Below are 21978 nucleotides of genomic sequence, written 5' to 3' on the forward strand. Positions count from 1 at the left end.
AATCAAGCGATCGCGCTTTTTGTCCTGAAAATAAAGACTTTTACTATGATATATATTAAATCAAAATGTTGCTCTTGATCCAACGCAATCCCTGAAGCTTTGTTTGTGCGGCCTTTATATGGAAAACCTCGACATTTTTGCCAAAAACCTCATTTCATATTTTCATGAATTGCTCAATATTTTTGTTCAAAACATTGACTTTATTTGGCATTATCAGATGCGCCTTGAAAAGCACTCCATAAAAGCATTAAGAAGTATGCGATGATTATCGCATTTTACATAGTCGAATCTTGCGAAATAGGTCGAATTGGATCCAAAAAGTCTAAAAAGCAACAAATCAGAACAGAATGACATGCGGCGATTCAATTGAGTCTTGGTTGTGGCTAGTTCAATGCTTTTCGTATCATAGAGGTAGTAACAATGCTTTCGAAAGCTCATTAGAAACGGATTACGTAGTAAAGAGTATTATTAATTAACCTATATACTTTGTTTTGGCTTTTTGCGCATACTTTTAATCTGATACAAAGACTTGATCCTTGCAAAATGCTTATCCACATGCGACATGCAAGATTGTCATTTAGTCTTGGACATTGATACTGTGCATAGGCGCTTGAGCAACTGAACAAGAAAGGGCTTTTACACCATCTTCTGGTCAATTGTCCAGACACAGCTAGAGATGAACAAGTTGCACAAGAACAAAGGAAAGCTGGTACAACATGAGCATGTAACTCAAGATTTTCAGTTTTGATCATCTAATACTAGACACAACTGCTACAATATTAGTAATTTCGCGTTGGGGAGAAACACTATCATTTCAATTTTAATACTATACATTTAGCCGAAAGCAGCCATCCAGGCTACACACAGTAAAGAGTGTTTCCCCGCTTATACCTTTTTGTTTGAACAATGGTTTAAGGTTCAAACTGAGTGCCATTAAAATATTTACATTCTTTTCTCTCTCCTTCTTTTTTCCTCTTTCTTCTCTCTTCTTGCTACATTATCACCACGCCCTTCTCCCAGAAAAATGCAAACCTTTGCTCAAAAGTTTACATATGACGTAGCTTTGTGGATATTTAACTTGATGCTGGATATCTTCTTTCGAGAAGTACGACCTAGAGGAGCGCATAAAATACCCAAAGAAGGCCCTGTTATATTCGTTGTAGCTCCACATGCAAATCAAGTAAGTGCAGAGAATTCAGCAAAGTACCAGACACTCACCGAAAAGCACGGCTAGTTTGTAGATCCCATTGTGTTGATGCGAGAATGCGGTAGGAGAGTCTCATTTCTGATAGCAGAGAAATCGATGCACCAGAAAGGCATTGGATTCTTTGCTCGCATGATCAGTGCCAGTAAGTAGGCTCGTATCTTTCTTGAGCAATCTCATCGCTAATAGCCTGCTTATAGTTCCAGTGATTCGTCCTCAGGATCTAGCAAAGCCTGGCCAGGGCCGCATCCAACTCTTGAACCGTAAAACAGATCCTCTTCGTATCATTGGTATCGACACTCAGTTTACAGCCCAATTAAAGCCACGCGATTCCATTGTGCTTCCCAAGGGGTGCGGTGTATCCGAAGTAGATCAAGTCATCTCGGATACCGAAATCATCATCAAGAAGGAGTTCAAGGAGCTGAGGGCCATGGAGATACTGACACAGAGCGACGGCACTGCGTATAAATGCATGCCCCATGTCGAGCAGGATTCAGTCTACAAGTGCGTTCATGATGAATTGAATAATGGAAGATGCATCACTATCTTTCCCGAAGGTGGTAGTCATGACAGAGCAGAGATGTTGCCGTTGAAAGGTAAGAAGTGATATTGGCCTTGTTTTTTACTACAAGCTGATTGTTGTTGTTGGGGAAACATAGCTGGTGTTACATTGATGGCGTTGGGCGCAATGGCAAAATACGAAGGATTGGATGTCAAGATTGTTCCTTGCGGTAAGTGCTGTTTTGTCTTTGTAAGATGTGTATGTAGACACTCATTTCCTGCAAAACAGGGCTCAACTACTTTCATGCACACCGCTTCCGATCTCGTGCAGTCATTGAATTTGGTAATCCCATCACTGTATCAGCTGAACTCGTTCAAAAGTTCAAATCAGGAGGAACCGCAAAGAGAGAAGCCTGTTCTACGCTTTTGGATAGCATCTATAATGCATTGAAAACTGTGACAATCAATGCTGGAAGTTATGAAACACTAATGGTATGCAGCACGTGTGTATGTGTGTGTGTGTGTGTGAATACCCTATTGACGATTAAACAAACAAATACTGTAGTTGATTCAAGCAGCAAGACGTCTCTACAAGCCTGCACACAAGAAATTGCACCTATCTCAGGTGGTGGACCTGAACAGACGGTTTTTGATTGGATACAACATTTTCAGGGACGATCCCAAAGTGATGGAATTGCAACAAAGAGTCATGGCATACAATCAATTACTGAAATATCACGGCATCAAGGATCACCAGGTGTCCAAAACCAGCAATGAAAACAACGGACGGTTATTGTGGCTTTTGATCAAGCGTATATTCATCTTGACCATTTTGGGTTTGTGGGCATTTCCAGGTGGCATTTTGAATCTCCCCGTGGTGATTGTCGCTAAAGTTATCAGTCAAAAGAAGGCACAAGGTAAGAGAGAAAGAATTGGAGGCTATTGCAAAGGCACGAGTGCTCATCAGCATGTGCCTTGTTAGCTGCTTTGAAAAGCTCAACCGTTAAAATTGCTGGTCGAGATGTGTTGGCGACATGGAAATTACTGGTTGGATTGGTATTGTTGCCAACATTATATGCGTTTTACAGCTTGATCATGTTCATTGTTGTATTACAAACAAATCTCGATACTAAATGGAAGCTCATTTTACCCTTGGCGACATGGAGTCTATTGCCATTTGTGTCTTATGCTAGTTTGAGATTCGGTGAAATCGGCCACGATATCTTCAAGTAAGAACTCGTATCATGCCAAGTTGACAATGCAGCTGAGCACTTTAAATAGGTCCATTCAACCTACTGTCATGGCATTACTGGATCCAAAAGGAGCCGAAACTCTTCGCCAAAACAGAGAGAAATTGTCGAGTAATATCACTGAACTCATCAACGAGTATGGACCCAAGGTGTTCCCTGACTTTGATGGTAACTTTTATGCACATACACATACAACAAACATGATCATGATCAATAACAAACATCATTGCTAGCCAATTACATTTCAAGAACAACGGTGCCATCAACATTTAGCCCTGTTCCCAGTCGCACAACAAGCATCAGTAGCATGTCCTGGACATCGGCACCTAGTAAATTACCCAAGATTGCTAGTGGATTCTTCCAACAAGCAACTCGTATGAACTGGCTGGACGATAAGAACATTTTCAATTGGGGCAGAGCCGAAGATTCGGACATGGCGGATGATGTGTTCTTCTTTTTCGATCGGTTCTATGGCAACATCAGTGGTCGCAGTAGAAGTGGCTCTGTTAGTGAGTCGGATTCACGATCTGCCAGTCGAAATCGCAGTCGAGCCAACAGTATCAGCAATGAAGGATTCATCAAAGTGGAAGGCATGACAAGTTTATCCAACACCAATAATAATATACCAGACGATCATGTAGCTGCTGCTGTTGTTCCTGTCATTAATATATCTGATCATCAAAAGCCTCCAAGCACGAAGCCCTTGACTTCAAGACGTATATTCAGGATTGATGATGTGGAAGAGGATGAGGAAGAGGAGGAAGAGGAGGAGGATCGTTCAGTACAAAAGTTATCCATAGGCGACAGCAAAAAAGATATATAATAAATATTTGGCAGTTTATCTGAAAAAGACTATACAATGATCTCTCATAAACAATACAAGTACGCAGCACACTAGAATTGATGGTGTTGGAGCCTATTTATAGGTCCGAGGGCGATAATTCTATTTGCTATGGCGATCCATGAATCCTCCCCTATAAACCACCCTCCGAAAAGAGGGATTACGGGTACCCTGCTACCCCAGATTCACATTTTTTTTTTCTCCTTATCATATTTCAGCATGTTACGTTGCTTATTGACTCGCCAAAACTACATAGTACGCTCAGGATTACAAACCAGACACATCAATTCAACATGCCGCTTACTAAAGAACAAGGAAGACAAACCCATGTCTAGCACAGAGGAAGATTGGGAGCAAGCCAATGTCAAACAGTCCAGCATAGCCAACTATGCTATTCCACAGCAAGCTTCGTCAGCCATTCCAAGCAGCATGTTGGCAGCATTCAACAACATGTTTGATCGTGGACCCAATGTCGGCATTGAAGTCATTACAAAGAAGGGCTTCGTGCTCTCCAACCACATCAAGATAGATCAACCGCTGATTCTGCTGAATGGATCACCCTTCTTATGGAACGCGCCACCCAGAGCACCTGGATTCCTGCCCATGAAAGACTGGGACATTGAAGCATTCAAGATTTTCGAGTTGGTATCACCTCGACCTGAATTGATCATGTTTGGCACTGGCAGAGAATTTGCGCCTATTCCAGAACACATTAGACAATATTTCTTCAAGCTGGGCATTCAAGTGGATCAAATGAACTCTGTGAGTAATGTGAAAATGCAACTGTGCTGAATACTCATGCATTCACTGTATAGAAACACGCAGCAGCCACTTACAATGTATTAGCAGAAGAAGGAAGAAGAATTGCAGCAGCTTTATTACCACTTGACGAATAAATATATATGTACAGTATCTACAAAATTAAGGTTGAGCCAGGATTCTTTGCTGGTGCTTGGGTGATTTCATCATATGGATACCACTGTCGCCGGAAGAAGTGGATGAGGAAGAGGCAGATGAATACGTTGTGCTGTTTTGACGAACCGGTGCCTTTCTCTTTTTCAGCACAGCATCCATCAATGCTTGGATAAATCGTTGCTCGTCAATCAGTCGCACATCTTCTTTCAGGTAGTTTGGGTGGTTGACAGATGCCATGAGATCTCTGAGGCTCCATGCCGACAGTAAGAACAGCCGCTTGGCACTAATCTTGTTCTCTTTGAGTTGCTTGAACACTGTCTTTCGCACCTCCTTGACGAGTTCACCAACTGCTTTGGCCCAAATTGTATTCACATCTAAATCTCTGGTGGAAGGGTCTTGGGTGTATCTGGATATTTTAGAGTTGAGAGACTACCCAAGTGTGTTATTTTAGTATATTTCATGCGCTATGCCTTTTATGTCGCTTAAAAGCTGTACCTGGTCACATCGATTTCTTACAAACAACACGGGAATGTGATGTTCCTGCGCCTTTAACGCAATGTCCAGATCAATCGATTGCAATCTATTTACTATATCAGATGTCTTTGTACTCCCTCCGTTCGGAATGGTGCTTTATACCTTTCTGCCGTGACGATGATCAAAGAATCAAAAGCCTTGAGATAGTTGTCCTCAAAGTACGTGGCTGAATTATGCAGCGCGGTGCCTGCTCCTGGCATGTCCCATAAAATCATTCTTCTGAGATCTGGATGTCTGTATCCTCGAGGCTCATTGATGTTCTTTCCAGCTTCGTTGATGGCTGCTGCGTATCGATCTGTATCTGGGTAACCTAGAATACCATTGACCAAGGAGCTCTAAATTGTAACATGCGGATGAGCATTTGTTTGTGTATGCCTTTTTGTTGTCCTACTGACCTTTCCTGTTCCTGCCGCACCGACTACTGCAATGTTGTAAAAGTTATCACAGTCTAATCCAATGGCTTTTCGCACCATCAGTTTGGTCTCCTCAGATACCTCGATGGATTTATTGGGTCCTTCAGTAAAGATGGTTTGATAGGCAGACCAAAATGCGACAAAAGGAGACAATGGCCCTGTTGTTCTAGTGATGAGTATCCGCTGTGTCTGTGTGTTTGTTGAGTGATGTGAACTTACATCCGACGACACCGAGGAGTCCACCAATAGTGCTGTCCACCATCTTCACTCCAGTGTATTCATGCTCGCTGAATTTGTAGGCATTTAGGATGGGAAATGCCACAATCACCATTGGCACCGAGATGGTTGACATGGTGGCCTTTTTGAATCGACTCGAGAAATCATCGATATCGTACAGGATACTGGACTTGTTGCTAAAGGTGATGGAAGCTGCCTGTCCCATTGTTGAAGTAATGTAAAGAAAATGGAAAAAAAAAACCATCAAGCCATCCACATCAGACTTATTTATAGTTGAGAGCACGAGGGGTGGATAGCCAGAACCCTCATCTCTCATTAGGGCGACATGTCTCTCTACACAGACCCAGTTTCCTTGGTTATAAGCTTTATTTTTTTTTAGCATATGAAAATTTGATTTAAACAAAGAGGTCATGGGTTAGCATCATTGATCATTCTGAAATGTGAAATCCATCCTTTTCTCCTTTGATAACCACATGATTTTTTTCCCTTGCTGACTACATTTCACTACTGTTCTCGGGCGAGAAAAGCTGTCAATAAGCCTGCTTTTCAAATGAAATCATGATGGAAGCACTGTTTTATCGAGCATGCGCATGTTTACCAGCAAAGGCTGTGCAACGTGCAACACATTGCAGGATCTGTGAAATGCGTTAAAATATAGCCTGCTCCTATACATGTATATTCCCGGTGGTAATGATGATCACTTACTAGATGTGATCTGATACGATCTGATGTCCTACTTCTATATTTTTCTGTTATAAATTTGTTTGCTATTAGCACTGATATAAATCACTGATATAAATCACTGATGATATCGCAATCAAATCATACAAGACTTTCTTTTATGCTTGTGCTTATTACACGCAATAAAAGATAACAATTTTGTGAGCGCAATAAGAAATGAATGTCTCTGAAATCAAATTAATTTTTAGATTGCCTATATATTTTTTCATGGCAATTGTCGAGAACGATGCATCAATTTAGTGATAAGCTAATCAGTATGCATTTGCTAAACTTTGCACTCGTGCTATTTTGAGAAGGGCGGTAATTTTGGCACATGTAGGCAACAGTTTGATTTATCAGCCATTAAAAAGTTGTAAAAAAAAGTGTCTAGACTAATCTATAACACTATTCCAACGCGCAATTGCCTTCTCAAGAGCTTATAAAAGCATCATCTACCCTCATAATAATGAGAATGCCCAGTCAAAACTAATTAAATCACCGCTTTACATTTTGTCCTGATTTGTTGATTTATGAGCTTTTGGATTCAATTCGACCTATGTTGTTGCCAGATTCGACTATATAGAATCTAATGATCATCCGATACTTCCTTAAGCTTTCTTGGAGTGCTTTTCAAGGCACATTCCATGGTACCAAGTAAGGTTAATGTTTTGAATAAACTTATTGAGCAATTTATAAAAACATGAAAAGGGGTTTCTGACCAAAAAGTTGAGATTTTGCATATGGAAGTCTCAAAAATAAAGTTTCAGGAGTTACGTTGGATCGAGAGAAGCATTTTGAATTAACATATACCATAGTAAAAGTTTTCATTATCAAGGTCAAAAACGCGATCGTTTGATTTTCGATGAAAACAATGGGGGGGGGGAGGGTACCTCATGCATTTTGGGCGATTTTTGGCCATGTTTTTTAGGTCCACAAAAAATTGAGCAATAGTGGCTGTTGTATCCAAAGATACAGTATTAATAAATTAAGATAGATTTCAAAAAAGAAGACTAAAAAAGTAACCAGATACGAAAACTTAATGATTTATTAATTGATTCGAGCACATCTTATTTATACTAACTTGTTATCCGCTAAATCAATCAATCTATCTCATTGTTTAACCTGAGTCAATACATTGAGTTCTGTATATCCAATACCAATCATTATGAAGGATCCGATCGTCAGTTCAGCTACGATGATACGATTCACAACCTATCATCGTCACTCGCAATCATAGCCAACCATATAGTTCACTTCTTGTTGAACCTTGCGTCCCAACATAGACAGTGAGTAACAATGTAAATCATGATCCGACTACCACCGAGTTACCACTGAGCTCTCGTAGCTTCTACAGACTCAACAGTGGCCACAAGCAACTGCCAGACGAGAGCAATTGTTTGGTACTATTCTGACCATCTAAAACGGCCTTGAACGCAAGAAAACGCAGCTCAAATGCGCTCAGATTTTGCTGTATCAGGGGCACTACTAAGGACTAACAAGGTTATCTATTAGGGAAAGGCATAGTCAAAAAATGAAAATCGTGATGGCATATTGATGAGATACAGCTGATAGCGACTGTGATGAGATTAGAGAAAGAAATTAATGTATTATAATAAAAAGTAGAGGCCACGTAATACTTGGATATCTCAATTTTTGATAAGAGCAGCATTTGAAGCAATATATTCTGCTACTAAAAAAACCAATGGAGCTGCATCAACTATGTATACTATTGACTGAATATACTTTTACAGCATTTTTCAGGACAATGCAATGACGAAATGTTTGATTCAAGGATACATTTCACATGTGCAATATCATTCTAATGATAGATAGTAGTGAGATACTCAAAATGAAGTGCTTTGATCATAGGTTCTTATTCCAGCGCCTGCAATCAACGCATCGAAAAAATTCTAGGCAGCCGAATCTTTAAATTGATCTGTCAGCATCAGCATTGCGTTTATATAGCAATAGACGCTACATCAATGCTTATAGATCCACCCATTACAATGCAAATGTATACTTTGCCAAATCATAGTAAAAGAGATTGATGGTCCCATAAGTAATCATGCCATCGAGGCATCAAACCCTATGTAAAATTGAACAATCTCAGTGCAAAGAATACAAGGTGTATCAACAACAAATCGGCTGCTACATCACTTGATTGATATACAGTGTATGACTAGAAACAAGGGCTGCTTTTCATGAAACTAGCAGTTTATTTAACAATAATCTTTATGACACAATCTTGATAACACCATCTCTATCACCACTGATGATCATGGGGTAGGGTGCTGCCGTGACGATAATGTCTGTAATGGCATCGGTATGATTCCTCATCAAGTAATGCTGTTGCGTGATGACATTGTTACTACTCGATGGGTTTGCACTGAAGCTGGTACGGCTTCCCACATTGGCCACCTGTTGGTTGTTGTTGCGGTTGACCTGAGTAAACTCGAAGAAAACCTTCATCTTGTCATAGACATTGGTACTATATACAGAGACATCAGATACAATTGGCTTATGCTTAAATCCTCTTTCCCTCATATCTCATTCTTACCTGTATCTTGGTTTGGGTTCTTCCATGTCTAATCCCAATACAACGCATGAATTCTCAATTCTTGCCGTATCCCAGAACCTAATTTTACGGTCTGTGCCACCAGTAATCATGAAATGGCTCTCCTTTGGCGAGATGATAGCACGAATCGAGTTTTCAACCAAATTAGATTCATTGTTAGTAAAAGCGCTGGATAAAATAGCGGTATCCGTGGGTACTTCCAAGGCCTTGTACGATTCCACAAACACACCAGCTGTTTTTTCATCACCGGATTTCACAGCAAACACTTCCAGACAAGTCAAATGCTCGATATCCCAGGTAGAAATTTCGTTGCGACCGGATGCAATTCTCACCAAATGTCTATCATAATCGCGAGGGTCTGTGATCAACACTAAGGAGCTGATGCGGCTTTTGCTGGGATGAAGCCATGACTTGAGAGGAATCTGGAATCGAAGATCATACAATGTCAAAATACCTCGCATGGTGCCTACCAACAACCATGTATGCTTGGGGCCAGTGACCATGGAAGTAATGACACCATGACTTTTGGGATTTTGCAATTTCCACAGTATCTCCATTGTGAGTAGATCCAGTGCGTAGATACGGCATTGTGTAGTGGCAAACATCAGCATAGATTTAGCGCCCTTCATTGTATTAGAGGCGTTGCTTGTAAAGTGCTTCAAAATCAGAGCATACTCGTCCACCAGTTGATACTCTCTTAGTGGGATGCATTTACCAAATTTAAGCGGTATACTGCCACTTTGAATGTCGGCCCTATAGAGAGAATGTATAAGCTATACACCCAACAACAGCCATCCCCCCTTTTAACTTACCGAAACACATGGATACTACCATTGTCAGAAGCAGCAGCAATGGAATGTGTATCTTGTATGAATGTCAAGCACTTGATACGTCCTCCCTGCTGACTATAGGTTGCACGCGATCGATTTGTTACGTTTCTCTCTAAGCGAGAACAATCCCAAATCCTCACAGAGCCGTCATCAGAGCACGAGGCAAACAACAGACGGTCAAATGAAATATCAAGTTGGTTGATGGCTGCTGTGTGCTCCGTGTAATGAGCGACCAAATTGCCTTCTGGTTTCCACTTGCTAGGCACATTCAATGCCCATACCGACGTCAGCTTTTTGAGTCGATTGGAGAGTAAAGCGTCCTCCGAGAACTCGGTAATGAGAGCTGGGAATGCTTCCATGGCCGTCTTGTCAAAGAGCTTTTGCAAATGGGCGTATCCAACTGGGTGCACAAGTCAATCAGTTGGATTCATTGTGTGAAATGATAGGATACTTACTAGAGCTCACTTCGAGAGGAGGTGTTGATTTATCAGCCTCGTCAGCGTTATTTTTTGCCTTGCTCTTAAGGCTATGCGATATGATACTCAATTCAACAGGCTCAATCTTGCCATGCTTATTCTTGATAGCTTCCATTGTTAAAATGATACCTACACAAGATATTATTTCAGAGAGATATTCAGCTAGAGTTTCAACGTGTACTCACTCTTTGGTCTTTCCAAACTTCTAGGTAAACTGGTGCCAAAGCTGTAGTCTGAGGGACTTGGAATAGGCGAATGCAGAGGCCAATGACTACTACTGCTACTGCCTTTGATAGGAATACAGGATGACCTTTCATGGTGATTGTGGTTTTCCTTGTCAACGATGTTGGGAGAAATGGCTTGAACATGAGGTTGACTAGCGATTCGGTTTAATTTACAAAGATCCTCTCGCAATGACGTGCCAAGACTTGTCGTGGGAGCCATGGCTGATTTCGCTCTGTCTAGTTTCTTGGGTAGCGCATGCTGCTTCTTGTATTGCGATGTGCGTTTGTTGGACAAGTCGGGCAAAAAGGCAGTGTGAGGCGTGATATTGAGGTTCTTGAGCTGAATATCGCCCTTCTAGATAATGTTATTTAGTATGAAAGGTTGGCAGTGATGAGCTTGGTTTACAACTTACCTTTGCATTGGCATCGTTGTCCATCTTGGGTCGACTAGTGCAAGCAGATTAGAATCAATCGGAAAGCGACACGCTCTTAATTACCTTAGTTTAGATTTGGATGCCTTGTATATAAAGTCTCGCATGTAGCGCAATTTTTCCTCTTCCTCAATGGTCATGCCTAGATTTCTCAATTTCTCCAAAAACACCTCATCTCTATTATATGTATATATATATATATATATATATATAAGCATGAGTCACCATTACGTCCACTCGATCCAGCTAAAAAGAGCTTACTCTGTCGACGTCTCATTGTAGTCACTGTTGTTCATGGTGCTGTTGAGCATGACAGCTACATATAGAGATTAACTCACATGTCATGATGATACAAACAACAGCATTACCTTGCAGTGGATTCTCTGTTGCTCCCATGCGAGATGACTTTGAAGAAGAGCTTACATCTTTAGCAGGCTTGATGATTTGCTGCTTCCAGAATTTGGATTTGACGGTTGCTTTGGTGGCCCAAAGAATGGCTTGTTCATAGACTTGGCGGGATATCTAGACGTATGATTAGCCCTCTCATATCGGCATTCAATGTGATGGTTCTGCTTACAGGTGTCTCTATATTCTGCAGTAACGATTCTTCATTGACCTCTGCAATATCAGAGCGCAGAAAGGGCCTGATCATGGGGTAGATAATGCACCAAAGATCTGTCTTGGGCAAGTGTTTAACGCTGGATGAAATGAACCCTACAGCTGCATTTCGAATCCAGGTGTTTGGATGGCATATCAAGGGCCAGATGATACTTGTAAGCTCCCAAATCTTCATTTTTTGAAACAAACCAAGATCAGACAAGCTTGTCAGTGAATTGAGCACATTTTCAATCACAAATTCCTCGGCATCTAGTCTGGCGTGTTACTCGGCTTATGGATCAAAGAACAAACCCCTTATTACCTGCAAGTGATTGCACCATCAATGGTAAAATGTAAGTTTCCAAGCTTTTGGAGCCAACAAACGTGCCTACGCCTTTGACACTTTCAAAGAATGCACTAAATCTCACTCATCAGTTGCCTGCAGGCTGCATCACACAAAAATCATACATACCTTCGCAACATCCAATCTTTATCGTTCAAATAGGTAATCATATGACTCAGGAGAATATCATTTGCTTTCTGCCTGCCAAAAAAGACACACAAACAAGTGATATTGGTGAGCAGTGCTCTCTTGACAGAGCTCTCTGGATCTGCCAGTAGAACGCTTGTTTGGCTTTGAATGGTGGTATGCAGATCTTCAAGTGAGGTATCATAAGCAGACTATAGAGTAGTTTTTAGTTGCTGGCAATCAAGTGGTGGCTAGAATACAAACCTCGAAATCAAGGTCTTCCGAATCAATGTCTTGGTGATGAGGGTATATGTTGTCTGCTTTCAACAGTTGGGTCATTTCTAAAAATCGTAGTGCTGTCTCTGCCAACAAGGCAATGCAACTGGCATAGGTCAATCTCACAAGTACATCCTCGTCTCGTGCAAACAGTTCGATGCTGGGTATAATGTATTCAGGAAAAATGCGGGCATTGATGGGAGAGATGGATTCGACCATGCAGAGCTGCAGCGTGTGTCTACAGGTGAGCATGTGCTCAATAGAATAATAGATTCCACTTACCACTTTGGTCAATGTCTTGATGGCATTAGCTCTTACGAGTGTCGCATTGTCTTTGAGTAGCTCCACCAGATAAGGCACAAGTCGATCCAATTTCACGTCATCTGGAAGTCTCTCTGCCAAAGCTAACAGAATGTCCATTGCCTTGAGTTTTGAGCTTGGATACAGTGTGTTTCGCAGTAACGAACAGACATAAGACAGCAGTATCAGCGATCCCTCCTCTGCACATGGGAAAATTAGTGGTAAATCAGCATAGCCTGTATGTATTAACCTACCATCTGGCGTATGTGTAGCATCTGGTGAATCATCGTCATCAAAAGAAGTACCTTGAGCAGCGTAGTTGGGTATATTGGATGTAGGTGGAAGGAGGATCTATAGCATGATCAGTATATACGCCATCCCAATTCATACCAGGCCACTTACAGACGACGCTGTCATCGAATTGTTCCTCTTTTTGCGTCCATCGGCATCATGTACCTCTTGGCACGGCACCGAGATAAAGTACATGATCTTTTCAAAATCATAAAACATGCGCTCAATCTTGCCATCCGCATCTGTCAATTTTCGGCTGCTTGCGTTTGGATACGCTGCTGAGATTTCAGACATGATTTTGGATTGCGGCTGTGTGGGTGGTTGATGCTCGAATTTCTCGACAAAGGTGCTCATGTACTGGTATAAGAACGAGTAAAAATAGTGAGGAAATGCCTTTCCATGCCATTGTGTCAAGTATTCTTCCGCAGAGTATCGCTTTGCTGGGTCGATCTGTATCATGTGCTTGACCATCTCTCGAATAGTGTCGTCTTCAATCTGATCCAGACCCACATTGGGGTTGTACTCACCGCTGCGATACTTGAATAACTGTGGCAGTGTAAATGGCGGTGTCCCCTCGAGAAATAGCTCTGCAATCACACATCCAACTGAAAATATGTCCATTTCAGGCGTCAATTCACTCGTAAAGTCATTGTCGGTCATCTTTTTCTGTCGCCATGTAACATGTCAATAAGTCAACTCTTGCTGTACTTGCAACACACTCACCATTCTTTGATCAATGTCAGTGCCTGCCTTGTAGAATCTCTCAGGGGCAATGTAGCAGGTTCTTCGGTGGGATGTATCGAAAAAGAAGGAAAAGTCGGCAGGGTTGTTCTAGTGACATTTTAGTGGGGGGGGGGGGCTCGTTTTCAAGTGATGCGTACTTACTTCAGGTAGGTAGGTTGGCTTGTAAAATGCATAATCCACCAAATAGGCCCAGTTCCATGATGTTACAAGTACATTTTCAGTCTTAATGTCGCCGTGGTATACGTTCTTTGCATGCGAATCTGCAATTCCTCTCAGTAGCTGATAGGCGATCCACTTTTTTTCAATGGTAGTGAGGAATGGCCGAGTGCTAGTCATGTATATTAGTTGCAAATCAATCACATGCGTAGGGCACAACAACAGATAAAATACCTGATGCGATCATAGAGGCTACTGTAGAGATAAGGTCGAACAAGGTAAGAAGCACGGTCTGTCTCCTTGGCTCTTTGGAAATAAAAGGCATTGGGTACATCTTTCAATGCCTTGTATTCCTCTGGTGCTTGCCTGTTAGTAATGTGAAGGATCTCGTGCGAGCATCATACACTCACCTTTGATCTTTCTCACTTGCTTGGCTAGATTCTGGCCAGATTCAGGTTTGATGTACAGTTTGATTACCACATAGCCATCACTGTGTTTGCCACGTAACGTCTTCATGAAACGAGCTTTCCCCAAACTAGTGTGCATAAAAGTGAGAATTACAGCCCATAGCAGCTTGATTTCATATCGTACTTTTTCTCAAAACTGACATCGCCAAGCTCGCTCACATAGTTTCCGATGGCTGCAATATCGGTAAAGTTGGAAATGTTGTTTCCCATTGTGTTTGCTGGTGAAAATCAGAAAGAAATGCGAAAGAAGGTTCAATCAGCAAAGTGATGAAAGTTATAAACCTGTGTTTGAAATGAGCTTGTAGTAGGGTGGTTGTGTTGATGCGTGATTGCTATTCAATGTGTAAGTTCTAATGTATAGCAGGAGTGTGGTATGTATAGCAGGAGTGTGGTATGTATAGCAGGAGTGTGGTATGTATAGTGGATTTCAGTATACAAAACCGTCGCTCCATGTAAAAGCAGCAAGCTTTTGAAGGGATTCCAAGCTAGTACAGTACCACAGCAAATCATACGTAGATATTCAGCTTTGGACATTGACCACTGCCAAGAGGGAAGTGTGGGAAGTTCATTTATCTTTTTTTTTTTTTTTGCCTCTTTCCTTTTCATTTCTTCCTGATATATGTAAAAAAAAAAAAAAAAAAAAAAAAGAGGAAAATTTACTCTCTTTTCCTTTTCCTTTTGCTTTTAAAATGTCAGCACGCAAATCGTCTATTCGTCGCAGAGGAACTGGATCTACCTCGCTGGGAGGAGCACAAGCAGGTGCAACTGGAACAGGATCCAACTATCCAAACTATCTGCCTATATTTCGAGAAACAACCGAGCCTCGCTACGATCTTGAATCACCATCACTGCCTTTACCTGATTCACCCGGTGCTCAACATGGCCGTAGAGCCAGCAGCTTCCGTAGTTTTCTCACAGACAAGAGCCTGCAATCAGTGATGAATCATGGCGAAGATGGGGACATAGTAGAGGATGTCAAAACCGATGTCCTGTATCCTCGCTACAGGGCCAGCAATGACGATCATGTAGACATTGCTGCGTTCAATAGAATGGTACAAGACCGCACTCGCAAAATGTCGACTGGCACACTGCAATTATCAAAGACACTGAGCCGACAAAATCAGCTGTATGGATCATCCAAGAACTTTGACATTCAGCAGCCAGGCATCCGATTTACGATTTACTCTTCGCAAAAGAACTCCAACATCTCGACCAGTCTGGATGAATTGCTCACTGAACAAGGGCAGAAGGCCTTGGAGGCTGTGGTGACATCCAGAGGCTGGTGGGTGGATGTGTTGTGTCCCTCTGTCGAGGAAATGAGGGTTTTAAGCAAAGTGAGTACAATTGCCAAGATGATCATTTACATTGGTGCTTAGGGTTATTTTTAGACTTTTCATATACATCCTCTAACGACAGAAGATATTCAAGCCCAGGAACCTCGTGAAAAGGTGGAGCTGTTTCCCAACTACACGTTTGTGTGCTTTAGAGCCTTTGATGTGGATCCCATTTCCGACCTCATCAAGCCTTTCAACTATTACACCTTGATCTTCAAGGAGGGCCTTCTCACTGTAAGTTGTGGGTGGGTGGTGGCGTTTGGCTTCTGATGTGTGCTAACAGGCTTATTAGTTCCATTTCAAGGGATCCGACCATTGCGATGCAGTGCGTGAAAGATGCGATCAGCTCAAGACTTACATGCCCATCACGCCAGACTGGATGAACTACGCTTTGATCGACTCCATTACAGATAGCTTTGCACCCATCATCCTGCAGGTAGAAATGGAAGCCGTGTCTATTGATGAGCTCTCGCTGGTGCTCAGGGAATCAGAACAGGCAGACATGTTGAAGCGTATCAGTCGCTGCAGAAAAAAGTCGACTCAATTGGCTCGATTGTTAGGCTCCAAGCTGGATGTGATCAAAAGTCTAATGAAGCGCTATCAGGACAAATCCCGAGAATCCGCACTGTTGGAACAACAACAGCAGTCTTTTCCTGTCCAGCTGTCGACTGCACTGAATGTTGTTGTGTCTGGGAATGCCGCTGATGCAGGAGAGAATACGCCCATGCGATTGGCATTGGAGAGTAAAAAGGCGTATACCGACGTCTTGCTCTACTTGGGAGACATTCAAGGTAATAGAAGCCATCATGTGTGGATTACCATGACCTGACATGTATCGAGTATAGATCACGTTGTTACCATGGTGCAAAACATCAACCACTACGACCGTATTCTGCATCGAGCGCACACAAATTACCTCGCTCAAGTCAACCTCGAACTGACTCAGACCTACAACATGACAAACAATGTCATGAACAGACTGACATTCTTGGCTACCGTCTTTATTCCATTGACATTGATTGGAAGTTTGTGGGGTATGAATGTCTACGTCCCAGGCAAAGACCATAAGGATCTCAGCTATTTTTACTGGATTCTGGCAGCCATGGCTTTGTATTGTACGGGATGTATTTCATTTGGCAAGCGACTTGGGCTTTTGTGATCTGCCTACCCAGTCGTGGCTTTATTACCAAAATGAAAGAAGGTCACTTTTTTGACACATTTTTCTAAATCACTGAATAAAGTCAATTGTTGTATATCACTCTTTCTATCCATCGTTGAGTAATTGCAGTCTAAATCATGGCCGAGTCAGTACAATATTACCTTGAGCGTATGATCCCTGAGCTTGAGGGGCTCGAGAAGAAGCACATCTTTTCTCCCGTATGTCGTGTTGAATGAAATGGCGTATCCATAGCTAAATGTCTATTGTGTAGGTCGAGATCAAATCCATCATCAAAAAGAGAACCAACTTTGAATACGCTTTGCAACGTCGTATCAAGCAAAAGATTGATTTTCTGAGAGCCATTGAATACGAAATCAATCTCGAGGAGCTTCGTAAAAAGAGAATTGCTAGGCTAGGTATAGCAGGATATCCTTGAGTGGATCCATTGATATACTCAACCTTTTGTGTGTAGGCATTGCTGATTCTTTGAAGGGTAGCGATTTGCAGTATTCTGGTGCTAGACGTATCTACAACTTGTTTAGAAGAGCCACTATCAAATTCAAGAGCGACTTATCACTTTGGTTACAGTACATTGATTACGCTAAAAAGAACAAGGCAAACAACATTCTTTCCAGTATCTTTGTCCAGTAAGTGGTCCGTCACGATTAGAAGCTGTTGGCCTTGCTAACGCTTGCTTCAATTTTTCAGAGCTATCCAATATCATCCCAACAATGCATCACTGTGGATTATGGCAGCAACGTGGGAGAATGAACACAATGCCAACATGGCAGCAGCTAGAATTTTACTACAACGTGCCTTGCGTCTAATGCCAGAAAGCCAGCAATTATGGCATGAATACTTTCGATTGGAATTACTATACATTGAAAAAATCAAGTTGAGAAGACGCATCTTGGGCATCGATCAGGCAAAGAATCAAGAGGATTTGGACGCTATGCAAGTGGACAACCAAGAGGACGACGATGACAACACGATCAATTTGCCTGCTGTCACTGGAGAGGACGTTGCTCAGTGGAAACAGGACGAGGAGAACACCAAAAAGAGCAAGAAAGTGCTAACAAAGGAGGAAGCTGCTGCTTTAGAGGAAGCCAACAACCCCATTTTGCAAGGCCTCTTGGCCAAGATCATCTACGACAATGCTATTCAATCCACTGCAGACAGCATCCAGTTTCGCCAGCGATTTGTGGATATTTACCGTGAATTTACAGACACACAAAAGGACATTGATTATGTATACGACACCATTCGCCGTGACATGATGGACAATGCTGAGGCTCGTGCCTTTCTTGCAAAGAGCCATTTGTTTGTATTCACACAAGTGGAGGAAAGCCAAGATGAAGAGAAATCACAGTACATCTCGGTGTCTGATCCAGCTTTTGTGCCTGCATTGAAAAAGTGTGTAGATGAATTTGAGAGCGCTTTGGTGGATGTGCCCCAGCCTGAGATGTGGGTGCAATACATTCAATTTTTGCTTAGCTGGTATGCTCTGGTAAGCGAAGAAAACTTGAAATTATACCTTGGAAAATTACTGCAAAAAACATTCAAAGCATGCAAGAAGCAAAATAAGCTTAATGCTACACTATACGAATTATGGGTTGCACATTTGATAGAGCAAGAGGACCAAGAAAAGGCCGAGAGTGTCGTTTCGCAAGGACTGGATTCACACCCTGACGATGCTGCATTGTGGATTTACTGTATTCAACTAGCCCGAGACGATCCCAAAGAACAACGCGAATTGTACGCTACTGCATTAGATTATAACCCAGCATCACTGTTACTATGGAACTCTTACAAGGATTGGATTGTTTCGTCATCTCATCTTTCAATTGAGGAGACAGACAAGCTGTTCTTCCAAGCTTGCGAAAAGGCTACTATCCTGTTGCCCTCTGTTACAAGCGAGTCTGCCGATCGCAATGGTATCAAGCAAATGTTACAATCGGCGTATGTGCAATGGGCTGCTGTATCACAAGGCATCGAAGCTGCTCGCACAGTCTACAAGAAGATCGTCAAGAGCTTTTACCCAACATACACATTCTTTATCAAGTGCATTGAAATTGAAAACGAATATGGCAGTGCAGATGTGGCAGGTCAAGAGAGTGTCGAGTATTTGTATGATAGAACCACGCGTTTAGAAGATGATAAAGAAGGTAATTTGATTGAGGAGACGTGTACACCATGGAGTACTGTAATTGACACTTTTTTTATATATTTCAATAGGATCATACGTATCTTATCTTGCTTACCTTTATTCTCAAAAGAAGTTTCAAAAGGCCAACCAAGTGTATAATAGAGCATGTAAAGAAGTCTCAAATAAGGATTCATTTGATCTGAAAGTGCAAAAACTGAAGGCTTCTCATCAGACAACATTGTAAAGACTATGATAATAAAAAATAATGTACACATGTTTACAGGACTGATAAGAGGCTTAGAATGTATTTACATGCTGTAAAAAAAAAGACAGATTCATTGCTGGCACAAATCAACACAAATCATTGCACTTGTAGTCTATAGCATGAATGCATTTCGCATTCTGGGCCAGGAATAAGGTCGCCAATTCATTGGCAAAGTGGAAAGTGTGGTCTTTGCTGGTTATCGTGTTAGTGTATCAACAAGCTAACGGTACAATAATAGTGTAAAGCAATATAAAGTATTATTGAGGTGCAATAAGTTACATGATTTGAACCTAAATGAAGTATTTACACGTTTAGTTTCACTTCTCAAATACTACTTTAGTGAGATTTGTGCGATCAAAGGGAGGTAAAAAAAAAGCGTATACATTCGAATAAAATGTGGGTATGCAGTATTGTTTCGATACTATTTTGAACAAGAATATCATAATCAGATGTATAATGGCTCTCTAACACTAGGTTCAAGCCATAAGGAGGAGTTTCTCTCTGACAGGACTGACGTAATGGAACCAAGATGATATTGCCAAGTGCAGTAAAAAGGGGTTAAAAAAAAGCAGGTAGAATACTGTTAAAATCCTTCTTTATTTGAAATTAGGATAATGTGCGATAAAATGTATATTCTACATCTCTATTTATATTATTTGGTTTATATCTCTTATCTGGCAGCAGTTCAGTAGTTGCCAGTGATTCCATTATATATTTTTGTTGGATCAAGAACGGTATTTCAATAAATGGTTTTTGAATCATGCGTAGAGAGTAGTTCTTTATTGTTGAGCCTGCATCCTTCTTAGGTATATTTTTGTTACAACACATTACAATACCCTTGACATTTACTTTAGTATCTGTCATCTCTTATTTTTAGACCATTTAGCCCTTGCTATTATCATGCTAATACTATTATTATGCATGCTTATCTGCTGATGGTAGCATGGTTTGATTGAGATTGTTATATCAAATGTCATAGCAAGGTCTCACACTAAAGGTTTTAGGCTATTCTTAGGTCCTTTGGGTAAATCATGCTAATCATGATTTACAAATCAATTGTTGGGTAGATAGTAAACCTATTTGTATTATAGCTCATCATCATGCTGTAAACCCTAGCATAATGAAAAGTATATAAATGCATCCTTGGGATGCATTCTCAATAAAAGTGTAATTCTTTGGCAGATTCAATTTTACATTGTATTTTGACATAACAAAATCAACCAATAATATATATAAAAAAAAACAGTGTTTGTACGTTATTATCTATACAACTGCCAGCTCAAACTGGCTTCTCCATCAATTAAATTTTGTTCCCGTTTGTTTGCTCTACAAAATGAGATATTGTTTTAACAACTACGATGCTTATTCAAAAATCGGGTTATTGATCCCTTTTTGGAGTTTACAGTGGCAAAAATGCGTTTTTTTCTTCTTTAAATTAAACAGAGGTAGACATTTTTGACACGAGTTTAATGCTGTGTATATGTGTCTTTTTCAAGCACGTGTATATTGCAGGATGACCGATGTTCATAAACACATTCAGCTTTATTAGTTTGAGTGTGTTGGATCAACAATGCACATCAGAAGTTAACTGAATCCTGTCGTGACTACCTTAAAATGCCTGTCATTCATAGGGGTCCTTCATCATTTCACATCACTCGCCTTTTACTCAAAGCGACAACACTTACAAAATGGATGATACACTTGAGCAAGTCCGTGAAAAATGTGCACTTCAACTCGAAATGTACCAAAAGTGTGTCGAAAACTACCCTCATTCATGGGACAAGAGCTGTATGCAGCAAAAGAAGGCCTTGACCAAATGTTCTGAAGACAAGTAAGCGGTTCACCATGTCGTGGACAAATGTTGTGCATGATTTGACTGACATTATATAAATTAGTGTTGGCATTTTGAAATTTGTCAAGGAGCACTGTACGATGCAAATCAATGCTTATGATAAATGTCTATCAGCTAATTCAGAAAAGCCAGATGAATGTGTTCAAGTATTGAAGGAGCTCTATTTCTGTACCGAAGCAACCTCTCTTAGATATCGTGATCAAGAAAAGGAAAAGCAAGAGGCTGCTGCTGCTGCTGCTGCTGCTGCTGCTGCTAAGAAAGATTAGATTTGGCACATGAATAAATTAGATTTGTACATATGAGATAGAATGACAGGTTTATTTCATATAGGCAGCATTGTCTAAACATGGATATCTTTTACACCTTTTTGAGTGTACGTCTCAAATTGCTTTCTTCCTTTTCTAAGCATGTATTCAATTGTTGCAAAGTCTGATTTTCGAATGTTGTGTTCCTTGAACTCTTTTCGAATGAATGCATAAAATCTGGGCCTTGTTTCCTAGAATTGGAATGTCAACATTCGGATGCTTATTCAAGCTTGCTCATCTTACCACAGGCTTCTCTCTTGCCGCTCTAAAGCATTGCCTATAGAAATTGACGACTTCGTTCTGCAATCCAGATCTTTTTAATGGTGGTGGCATATTGACAATAGGATGGTCGAAAGAAAAAAAAAAAAAGTAGAGGAATGGGTTAATTTCAAGTGAGTTAAAGTAATAGTGACGCTGTAATGACAATCCTGATGGAGAGCGTGCGGTAATTTAATACTATGTGAAT

At 41.0% G+C, this 21978-nt stretch overlaps 8 protein-coding genes across 8 annotated transcripts; 5 read left to right on the top strand and 3 right to left on the bottom strand.

Moving 5' to 3' along the window:
• Nucleotides 1-1024: 1024 nt before the first annotated feature.
• ATC70_010226 (uncharacterized protein) lies at nt 1025-3778 on the top strand (the record flags this gene model as incomplete). Its single annotated transcript, XM_064829446.1, has 9 exons — nt 1025-1180; nt 1235-1349; nt 1405-1800; nt 1864-1935; nt 1995-2197; nt 2271-2622; nt 2688-2934; nt 2987-3123; nt 3189-3778. 9 exons carry the CDS (start codon nt 1025-1027, stop codon nt 3776-3778), a joined length of 2268 nt encoding a protein of 755 aa, XP_064686648.1.
• A 237-nt stretch (nt 3779-4015) lies between these two features.
• ATC70_010227 (uncharacterized protein) lies at nt 4016-4692 on the top strand (the record flags this gene model as incomplete). Its single annotated transcript, XM_064829447.1, has 2 exons — nt 4016-4558; nt 4612-4692. 2 exons carry the CDS (start codon nt 4016-4018, stop codon nt 4690-4692), a joined length of 624 nt encoding a protein of 207 aa, XP_064686649.1.
• Nucleotides 4693-4717: 25 nt separating this feature from the next.
• On the bottom strand, nt 4718-6100 carry ATC70_010228 (uncharacterized protein; the record flags this gene model as incomplete). The annotated part of the gene is made up of 5 exons (XM_064829448.1): nt 4718-5140; nt 5207-5291; nt 5348-5580; nt 5641-5816; nt 5878-6100. 5 exons carry the CDS (start codon nt 6098-6100, stop codon nt 4718-4720), a joined length of 1140 nt encoding a protein of 379 aa, XP_064686650.1.
• Nucleotides 6101-8847: 2747 nt separating this feature from the next.
• ATC70_010229 (uncharacterized protein) lies at nt 8848-14661 on the bottom strand (the record flags this gene model as incomplete). Its single annotated transcript, XM_064829449.1, has 21 exons — nt 8848-9103; nt 9173-9943; nt 10003-10420; nt 10476-10625; nt 10682-11075; nt 11134-11167; nt 11218-11328; nt 11413-11467; nt 11520-11673; nt 11729-12018; nt 12071-12165; nt 12221-12429; nt 12482-12718; nt 12776-12993; nt 13048-13144; nt 13196-13750; nt 13808-13915; nt 13970-14156; nt 14219-14339; nt 14395-14519; nt 14576-14661. The coding sequence occupies 21 exons, from the start codon at nt 14659-14661 to the stop codon at nt 8848-8850; spliced, it is 4671 nt and encodes a 1556-aa protein (XP_064686651.1).
• A 479-nt stretch (nt 14662-15140) lies between these two features.
• ATC70_010230 (uncharacterized protein) lies at nt 15141-16944 on the top strand (the record flags this gene model as incomplete). The annotated part of the gene is made up of 4 exons (XM_064829450.1): nt 15141-15785; nt 15840-16019; nt 16078-16576; nt 16631-16944. The coding sequence occupies 4 exons, from the start codon at nt 15141-15143 to the stop codon at nt 16942-16944; spliced, it is 1638 nt and encodes a 545-aa protein (XP_064686652.1).
• Nucleotides 16945-17081: 137 nt separating this feature from the next.
• On the top strand, nt 17082-19334 carry ATC70_010231 (uncharacterized protein; the record flags this gene model as incomplete). The annotated part of the gene is made up of 5 exons (XM_064829451.1): nt 17082-17162; nt 17216-17360; nt 17417-17591; nt 17653-19109; nt 19180-19334. 5 exons carry the CDS (start codon nt 17082-17084, stop codon nt 19332-19334), a joined length of 2013 nt encoding a protein of 670 aa, XP_064686653.1.
• A 1709-nt stretch (nt 19335-21043) lies between these two features.
• Nucleotides 21044-21473, top strand: ATC70_010232 (uncharacterized protein; the record flags this gene model as incomplete). The annotated part of the gene is made up of 2 exons (XM_064829452.1): nt 21044-21186; nt 21251-21473. The coding sequence occupies 2 exons, from the start codon at nt 21044-21046 to the stop codon at nt 21471-21473; spliced, it is 366 nt and encodes a 121-aa protein (XP_064686654.1).
• A 74-nt stretch (nt 21474-21547) lies between these two features.
• ATC70_010233 (uncharacterized protein) lies at nt 21548-21845 on the bottom strand (the record flags this gene model as incomplete). The annotated part of the gene is made up of 2 exons (XM_064829453.1): nt 21548-21703; nt 21756-21845. The coding sequence occupies 2 exons, from the start codon at nt 21843-21845 to the stop codon at nt 21548-21550; spliced, it is 246 nt and encodes an 81-aa protein (XP_064686655.1).
• Nucleotides 21846-21978: the final 133 nt, after the last annotated feature.

The sequence above is a fragment of the Mucor velutinosus genome (genome assembly GCF_035048745.1).
Source record: "Mucor velutinosus strain NIH1002 chromosome Unknown tig00001563, whole genome shotgun sequence".
NCBI lineage: Eukaryota > Fungi > Mucoromycota > Mucoromycetes > Mucorales > Mucoraceae > Mucor > Mucor velutinosus.